The following is a 9,877-nucleotide window of genomic DNA, read 5'->3' as shown; positions in this document are numbered from 1 at the left end:
TTACTGTAAAAGCCTCTACACTACAGCCAAGGCTTCTCTTCCTGTTGCTGTTTGAAGGACAAACACAGGTGCCTCAATAGAGTATAGGATGCAATTTAGGACACAGTCATTGTGTCCACGTGTGACCAAGAGTAATCACTACTATAGCCAACCGACTATAATACAAACAGGAAGGGCTGCAATTTCAACAACAACAAAAAACAAGGGACTTTAGATAAGGTCTCTCTCATCTCTCTCCCTCATCGCTCTGTCCCTCATCTCTCTCATATCTCTCTCTACTAGATGGATAAGATCTCCCAACATCTGAAAAACATACATCAACGGGGAAAAGCGGCTGTAAGATAGCGGCTTTTACAGTAAAACACGTGGGGAGAAGCCTTTGCTGTAGTATAGAGGCTTTTACAGTAAAACACGTGGGGAGAAGCTTTTGCTGTAGTATAGAGGCTTTTACAGTAAATCACGTGGGGAGAAGCCTTTGCTATAGGATAGAGGCTTTTACAGTAAAGCACGTGGGGAGAAGCCTTTGCTGTAGGATAGCGGCTTTTACAGTAAAGCACGGGGAGAAGCTTTTTCTGTAGTATAGAGGCTTTTACAGTAAAGCACGTGGGGAGAAGCCTTTGCTGTAGTATAGAGGCTTTTACAGTAAAGCACGTGAGGAGAAACCTTTGCTATAGGATAGAGGCTTTTACAGTAAAGCGCATGGGGAGAAGCCTTTTCTGTAGTATAGAGGCTTTTACAGTAAAGCACGTGAGGAGAAACCTTTGCTATAGGATAGAGGCTTTTACAGTAAAGCACGTGGGGAGAAGCCTTTTCTGTAGTATAGAGGCATTTACAGTAAAGCACAAGCCTTTGCTGTAGTATAGAGGCGTTTACAGTAATGCACAGGGAGAAGCCTGCTTATGGATGAAGGCTTTTACAGTAAAGCACAGCGAGAAGCCTTTGCTTAAGGATAGAGGCTTTTACAGTAAAGCACAGCTCCTATCTGATATCACTAGAGGGTGAATTTCTTCAGAGTATTACTTTAACTTCCCAAGAGGACATCTGAGACTTGGAGACTTTCTGTCCTCTTCAAGTATTGTTAGATGTTACGCACGCCTCTCAGAAGAGGGAACGCAACACCCTGCTACAACTCAACTCTCCGTGGTGTGAAAGAGGTATGGGACTGTAGGTGTGAGTAAGGATGACAAAAAGGCAGAGAATTTACCATTTACAGGGAATTTATTCCTTCGCACGGTAAGTTTGGGGAAAAGGGGCTGGACGGAACCAAAGCAAAGAAAGTAAATATCAAAGCCCCCTCTCCTACCTTACCTTCCTACCCACTACTTACCTAGCACCACCTGGTGCACTAACCAAAATACAGGGGATGGTCCACCCAGGTCTTAGTGTGCATAGACAATAAACTACTGCGGGTAATGTATGCCCGTGGGCCTCTTGCCTAAGTACTCCCTAGGTGCCTTCCCCTTCCCCCCTGGGAGCAAATGAAACAGAATAACACAAATAAACTCAATAATCAAAACACTGCGTCCTGTTGACACACAACAGACATAACCAATCAGCACCCTCAGCAACAACAAACACAGTACATACCAAATGTCTTCACTCACTCACACACACACACACACACACACACACACACACACACACACACACACACACACACACACACACACACACACACACACACACACACACACACACACACACACACACACACACACACACACACACACACACACACACACACACACACACACACCAACCAACCAACCAACCAACCAACCAACCAACCATTAGCCTCCTCTCTCTGAGCAACAGAACACTGGCTTATATAGCTGGAGAAGGAGTTGTTAATGGGAGACAGCTGCGTCCTAACGAGGCGGCGGGGTCAGCTCTCCAATCAGTAATGGGGCCGACCAATCAGCTGCTTGGAGAATTTCAAGAAGCCATTTCCTGAAATACATACAAATACACAAACCGCAACACAGAAACTGGGGAACGTAACATTAGAAAAAAAGGGTAATTTCAACAACAAAAATGTTTTAATAATTTCAAAAACAACCAAATAAATTAAACAGTTTTATTCTCAAATCATAAAATCTCAAAGTTATAATATACATAGACATCCAAACAAATGCAAGTCATGTTTGTGGAAGAACTGTGCAAAGCTGACTGGTCTCCCTGGGAATAGTTATCATAGCTTTAAAAGGCGAAATTAGCTGTAAAAAGCAAGATGGAAGACAGAAGCGGATCAATCAGAACACGGAGAGAATGTTAGAGGTTCGGTTGCTGACCAGGCAACAAGGGAAAGATTCTGATTCCATGTCCAGTTTACCTCAACATTGGCCCACCCATTATTACATGGCCCACCCATTAATTACATGGCCCACCCATTATTACATGGCCCACCCATTATTACATGGCCCACCCATTATTACATGCAAATGACACCACTGTGGCATAAATAATCATTTAGAATAGGGATTGTTTCATGTCCTTTTTGACCGGTTTAGAAAAGGGTACAAACAAACTGAATTCAATGGTTAATTGACTGTATTCCCTTACATAGACCGTCATCGAAGTCAGTCGTTCCCATAAGATCTGATCTAGGATCTGTCCTCAAACCACTAATCCCATCCCCAAAACAGTGCACACAAAACAACTTAAGACTGATTCAGGATCAGCGCTTAGGGACTCTGAATTAATCTGCACCATCAGAAAGGGACTAGAAGGGGGACTCTCTGGGTATGTCTAACATAGCCTCCTCACCTCGTCTCAATCTTCCTAGAACGACGCTGAATAAGTGAGAGAAAGAAAATACCTCATCTGCCATGTTTCCTGTTGTATATTTTATAACCGGTGTTTTCTGTCAAAAGCCCATTCTCGACAACCACATTTATTTTTATGATGATGAGATACTTAAAAAAAAAATGTTGAGATAGTATTTTGTAGGACATGCTTCTTCCATCTGTCTCTCTGTGGAGGTGATTTCAGGAGGTGGCACCACAGGAGAGTTTTCCTAGGGGCCCAGAGATTTTTTCCTGATCTGGTAGACTAACCCAACCAGGTGAAACTCCAGACCCTAAGTCGTAGGGTATGACATAGTAATAGAATCAGCTGTAAAACGGTTGCATATGGGCTATGATGGGACCAGATTATTATTTATTTTTTCAAAAATCAGGTCATATGGTTTAAAACAAATATATTAAAAAAACAATACTAATCATCAACTGTGATTGGACAATAGAACGAACAGGGCTGACTGTATCCACGGTTACATCTGTAATTATAAAGTGACTCACACAGAATATCATCACTATTGTGTCTTCGTTGACTAATTTCAGTCAACCATTTTGGATTGATAAGGTCTGGGTCGACATGCCACCCGAAGTCTGAATATAAAAATCAAAATTTTGATCACATTTTCTCTTAACACAAATAAAATAGGCCTATTTTAGGCTATAAATACATAGCTTTGGCTATAAAATACACAACATTACCTCTTCGTTTCCCCTGGCCAGAGGAGAACAGAGTGCATAGGTTTCTCTAGGTCACCTGTAGCTGGTATCAGTAGGCTACAGTTGATCAGACTGAAGCACGAGTTAACAAATCCTAAGGCAAATCAGTCTAAACAACAGTAATTTTCAATGCTTTTTTGTGTCAATATTTTTATGAAACCGAATTGAAAAAATTGTTGAGGCAAATGCCAACTCGTCACACATTTAGCCGGCGACCCTGCTGTGCTGATCTCTGCAACGTGGATAGATGGAAATAAATGTACACATACTTCTACAAATTAAGAAATATATCCTGTATGTTCTACTATTTTTTTTTTAAGAGTTGGTGGCAGGAATGGGCTTCCATAGTTTTCAGATCAGTGTAGATGATGGAGAGGAAATGAGGAGACGAGGAGAGGAGACGAGGCGTCGAGGAGAGGAAGCTACTGTAGAGTGTTGACATGCAGCCCCTCATGCGGCCGTTTCACAGCGCTGGCTGAACAGGACCTCTACGACCTTGGGGTCAGCCAGGGTTGAAAGGTCACCGAGATCCTTCTCGTTCCGGGCGATCTGCCTCAGGACCCGCCTCATGATCTTACCTGAGGATGAGATATTTTGATAAATAAAACAAAAATAATAAATGAAAATGTAAAGACAAAATGTGGTAAAAATCAGGAATGAGGTAACACTTACCAGATCGTGTTTTAGGAAGTCCAGGAGCGTTCTGGATGAAGTCTGGTGTGGCGATCGGACCAATCTTCTCTCTCACTAACAAGACATAAGACATGTTTTGTTGTTGTGTTAAATCAAGAACCAACAAAACACTCATTATGTACTATTGTTTACATCAAATCAAATTGTATTGGTCCATACACGTGTTGAGCAGATGTTATTGGTCCATACACGTGTTGAGCAGATGTTAATGCAGGTGTAGCAAAACGCTTGTGTTTCTAGCTCCGACAGTGCAGTAATATCTAACAAGTAATATCTAACAAATTACACAACATATACACACAACTATAAGTAAAGGAATCTAATTAAGACTATATAAATATATGGACGAGTGATGTCAGAGCAGCATAGATTAAGATACAGTGGAATAGAATGCAGTATAAACATATCTGATATGCAGTGCGATAATAGGCTTGTGTAGCCAAATGCTACAAGGGGTAACCTGTAATCTAGTGTTAGTTCTACAAGGGGTAACCTGTAATCTAGTGTTAGTTCTACAAGGGTAACCTGTAATCTAGTGTTAGTTCTACAAGGGGTAACCTGTAACCTAGTGTTCGTTCTCTAAGGGGTAACCTGTAATCTAGTGTTAGTTCTACAAGGGGTAATCTAGTGTTAGTTCTACAAAGGGTAACCTGTAACCTAGTGTTCGTTCTACAAGGGGTAACCTGTAACCTAGTGTTCGTTCTACAAGGGGTAACCTGTAATCTAGTGTTAGTTATACAAGGGGTAATCTAGTGTTAGTTCTACAAGGGGTAACCTGTAATCTAGTGTTAGTTCTACAAGGGGTAACCTGGTCAAACACCTTGTCTCTTGAGTTCGTCCACCAGAGTGCGGTTGAACTCTCTGCAGTCCTTCAGAGTAACGAAACAGTAGAGACACTCCCCCTTGACCGTGTGGGGTCTGCTGACCACTGCAGCCTCGGCCACCGCTCCATGGTCTGTTAGAGATGACTCTACCTCCGCTGTGCTCAACAGGTGACCTGGAGGGAGACAACGTTATCAACACTATCGGTTCCCACTTACATCATCGTCATCAGGTGGCCTATAGGGAAGACAACACTATGGGTTATCATCATCCATCTATCTATCTACTGTACCTATCTACCTACTGTATCCATCTACTGTATCTATCCATCTACTGTATCTATCCATCTACTGTATCTATCCATCTACTGTATCTATCCATCTATCTACTGTATCTATCCATCTATCTACTGTATTTATCCATCTACTGTATTTATCTATCTATCTACTGTATCCATCTATCTACTGTATCTATCTACAGTATCTATCTACAGTATCTATCTATCTACAGTATTTATCTATCTACTGTATCTATCTATCCATCTACTGTATCTATCCATCTAAAATACTGTATCTACTGTACCTATCTACTGTACCTATCATATCTATCTATCTACTGTATCTATCTATCTACTGTATCCATCTATCTACTGTATCCATCTATCCATATCTATCCATCTACTGTATCCATCTAAAATACTGTATCTACTGTACCTATCTACTGTACCTATCATATCTATCTATCTACAGTATCTATCTATCTACAGTATCTATCTATCTACTGTATCTATCTACAGTATCTATCTATCTAATGCATCCATCTATGTAATGCATCCATCTATCTATCTACTGTATCCATCTAATTTACTGTATCTATCTATCTATAGCCTGTTTTTACAGCAACATTTATCACAGAGTGCTTCACAGTAACCTGGCTTTGACCCGCAAAATTAAGCCAGCAGCAGCAGCAGCAGTGGCCAAACTGTAGGAAAACAAATGACCTGAAACGTTAATCATGTCATCTATCCTGCCTGCGATCCAGTAGTATCCATCTTTATCCCTCCTGCAGCCTGGGAAAGAAAGAATTCATTAATTCACTTTATTAAACCTTTTAAAAGAAAACAACAGTGCCATATGTTTAACGTCGATGTCACCGTTACAATGTGATTGTGATCGTCAATGATTATGATGAATCTGATCTAATAAAACACAAATCTAAATCAATCAGAGAATGCAAGGTGCTGTTTCAAAAGTCTTACCATCCCCGGTCACATAGAATCCTGGGAATTTCTTGAAGTATGTGTTCTCAAAACGCTCCTGGTTTCCGTACACGGTACGCATGATACCAGGCCAGGGCCGACGGAACACCTGCAACGACATTACAGACCATGGCTCTTAGTTTAGAAATATTACGGTAATAATCCTACCGGTACATAATGAAACACCTGCAACAACATTACAGACCATGACTCTTAGTTTAGAAATATTACGGTAATAATCCTACCGGTACATAATGAAACACCTGCAACAACATTACAGACCATGACTCTTAGTTTAGAAATATTATGGTAATAATCCTACAGGTACATAATGAAACACCAGCAACAACATTACAGACCATGGCTCTTAGTTTAGATACATTACGGTAATAACCTTATATGAAACCCATATTATAAGGATAGTGAGAGAGAATAAAAAAAACATGTATAACACTGTACTCGAAGTGATTGTACCATAGAATGTGTTGTGTACTGACCAGATAGCCCTCTGCCTCTCCCTCCACTTCCTCTCCATTATAGTGTTATAATACTGACCAGATAGCCCTCTGCCTCTCTATTATAGTGTTATAATACTGACCAGATAGCCCTCTGCCTCTCTATTATAGTGTTATTATACTGACCAGATAGCCCTCTGCCTCTCCCTCCACTTCCTCTCCATTATAGTGTTATAATACTGACCAGATAGCCCTCTGCCTCTCTATTATAGTGTTATAATACTGACCAGATAGCCCTCTGCCTCTCTATTATAGTGTTATAATACTGACCAGATAGCCCTCTGCCTCTCTATTATAGTGTTATTATACTGACCAGATAGCCCTCTGCCTCTCTATTATAGTGTTATTATACTGACCAGATAGCCCTCTGCCTCTCTATTATAGTGTTATTATACTGACCAGATAGCCCTCTGCCTCTCTATTATAGTGTTATTATACTGACCAGATAGCCCTCTGCCTCTCTATTATAGTGTTATAATACTGACCAGATAGCCCTCTGCCTCTCCATTATAGTGTTATAATGCTGACCAGATAGCCCTCTGCCTCTCTATTATAGTGTTATAATACTGACCAGATAGCCCTCTGCCTCTCCATTATAGTGTTATAATGCTGACCAGATAGCCCTCTGCCTCTCCATTATAGTGTTATAATACTGACCAGATAGCCCTCTGCCTCTCATTATAGTGTTATAATACTGACCAGATAGCCCTCTGCCTCTCCATTATAGTGTTATAATACTGACCAGATAGCCCTCTGCCTCTCTATTATAGTGTTATAATACTGACCAGATAGCCCTCTGCCTCTCCATTATAGTGTTATAATACTGACCAGATAGCCCTCTGCCTCTCATTATAGTGTTATAATACTGACCAGATAGCCCTCTGCCTCTCTATTATAGTGTTATAATACTGACCAGATAGCCCTCTGCCTCTCTATTATAGTGTTATAATACTGACCAGATAGCCCTCTGCCTCTCCATTATAGTGTTATAATACTGACCAGATAGCCCTCTGCCTCTCTATTATAGTGTTATAATACTGACCAGATAGCCCTCTGCCTCTCTATTATAGTGTTATAATACTGACCAGATAGCCCTCTGCCTCTCTATTATAGTGTTATAATACTGACCAGATAGCCCTCTGCCTCTCCCTCCAGTTCCTCTCCATGCTCGTTCAGTATGGTGGGCTCCACGCCAAAGAAAGGAAACGTCTGGAACATCAGACAGATTCAAATCTATAGGATTCAAGGTTGATTAGATGCTATAATCCAGGGGTAGGCGACCCTGGTCCTGGGGCAACACTGACACACTTTTTTTTTTCTTTATTTTTTTTAATTAACCGACCTGGTAAACCAGGTGTGTTCAATTTAGACGATCACTGATCAATTAGCTCAGGTGGTCAGAACCTGCAGCGCTCCAGGAAGTCGGTTGCCTTACCCCTGCTATAAACTCTTCAATAACAAGACAGATTCTACTGGGGCAGAACTCCTCATTCCAGATTACCATCTGAGAACACTGGGGTTAGACGTCTGTAACTACAGTATACCTCAGACAAGGAGTAAGGATCCTATCACAGGTAATATGGGAAATATTTCACTTGCACGCTTCTGTGCTAGTATATACACTGAGTGGACAAAACATTAAGAACACCTGCTCTTTCCATGACATAGACTGACCAGGTGAATCCAGTTGAAAGATATGATCCCTTATTGATGTCACTTGTTAACTTCTTTGGGATAGGGGGCAGTATTTTCACGGCCGGATAAAAAAATGTACCCGACTTAATCTGGTTACTACTCCTGCCCAGAAACTAGAATATGCATATAATTAGTAGATTTGGATAGAAAACACTCTAAAGTTTCTAAAACTGTTTGAATGGTGTCTGTGAGTATAACAGAACTCATATGGCAGGCCAAAACCTGAGAAGATTCCATGTAGGAAGTGCCCTGTCTGACAATTTGTTGTCCTTCTGTTATATCTCTATCGAAATTACAACATCTGTGCTGTAACGTGACACTTTCTAAGGCTTTCATTGGCTCTCTAAAGCCGCCAGAAAGTGGAATGGGGTGTCTGCTGTCTCTGGGCAAAGTATAGGAGCAGAGTTTGTAAGTGGTCAGCCTGGGGACAGTGAGACTGGAGATGCGCGTTCACGAGACTACTCCATTTTTTTCTTTCAGCGTTTGAATGAATACAACGTTGCCCGGTTGGAATATTATCGCTATTTTACGAGACAAATAGCATAAAAATTGATTTTAAACACCGTTTGACATGCTTCTAAGTATGGTAATGGAATATTTTGAAATTCTTTGTCACGAAATGCGCTCGCGCGTTACCCTTCGGATAGTGACCTGAACGCACGAACAAAACGGAGGTATTTGGATATAACTATGGATCATTTGGAACCAAAACAACATTTGTTGTTGAAGTAGAAGTCCTGGGAGTGCATTCTGACGAAGAACAGCAAAGGTAATCCAATTGTTCTAATAGTAATTCTGAGTTTAGGTGACCCTGAAGTTGGCGGATGTCAAAATAGCTAGCCGTGATGGCCGAGCTATGTACTCAGAATATTGCAAAATGTGCTTTCGCCGAAAAGCTATTTTAAAATCGGACATAGCGATTGCATAAAGGAGTTCTGTATCTATAATTCTTTAAATAATTGTTATGTATTTTGTCAACGTTTATCATGAGTAATTTAGTAAATTCACCGGAAGTTTTCGGTGGGTATGCTAGTTCTGAACATCACATGCTAATGTAAAAAGCTGTTTTTTGATATAAATATGAACTTGATTGAACAAAACATGCATGTATTGTATAACATAATGTCCTAGGAGTGTCATCTGATGAAGATCAAAGGTTAGTGCTGCATTTAGCTGTGGTTTGGGTTTATGTGACATATATGCTTGCTTGGAAAATGGCTGTGTGATTATTTGTCTATGTACTCTCCTAACATAATCTAATGTTTTGCTTTCGCTGTAAAGCCTTTTTGAAATCGGACAATGTGGTTAGATTATCGAGAGTCTTATCTTTAAAATGGTGTAAAATAGTTGATTGTTTGAGAAAATTGAATTTTGGTATT

The 9,877-nt window shown here is 40.6% G+C and overlaps 1 protein-coding gene across 3 annotated transcripts in view; it reads right to left on the bottom strand.

Moving 5' to 3' along the window:
* Positions 1-2,063: 2,063 nt before the first annotated feature.
* The window catches only part of acss2l (acyl-CoA synthetase short chain family member 2 like), a 35,150-nt gene continuing 27,336 nt past the window's right edge, over positions 2,064-9,877 (bottom strand). For all 3 annotated transcript variants that reach the window (XM_045694515.2, XM_045694514.2, XM_045694516.2), the window contains 6 exons: positions 7,932-8,012; positions 6,289-6,397; positions 6,031-6,099; positions 5,029-5,205; positions 4,188-4,262; positions 2,064-4,093 (listed from right to left, as the gene is read on the bottom strand). In XM_045694515.2, coding sequence (XP_045550471.1) covers positions 3,966-4,093; positions 4,188-4,262; positions 5,029-5,205; positions 6,031-6,099; positions 6,289-6,397; positions 7,932-8,012 — 639 coding nt within the window. In that variant the 3' untranslated portion in view covers positions 2,064-3,965. The remainder of the gene's footprint in view (positions 4,094-4,187; positions 4,263-5,028; positions 5,206-6,030; positions 6,100-6,288; positions 6,398-7,931; positions 8,013-9,877) is intronic.

The sequence above is a fragment of the Salmo salar genome, chromosome 14 (genome assembly GCF_965601325.2).
Source record: "Salmo salar chromosome 14, fSalSal1, whole genome shotgun sequence".
NCBI lineage: Eukaryota > Metazoa > Chordata > Actinopteri > Salmoniformes > Salmonidae > Salmo > Salmo salar.
The sequence above is the reverse complement of the archived record's forward strand: the minus strand, read 5'-3'. Positions and strand labels throughout refer to the sequence as shown.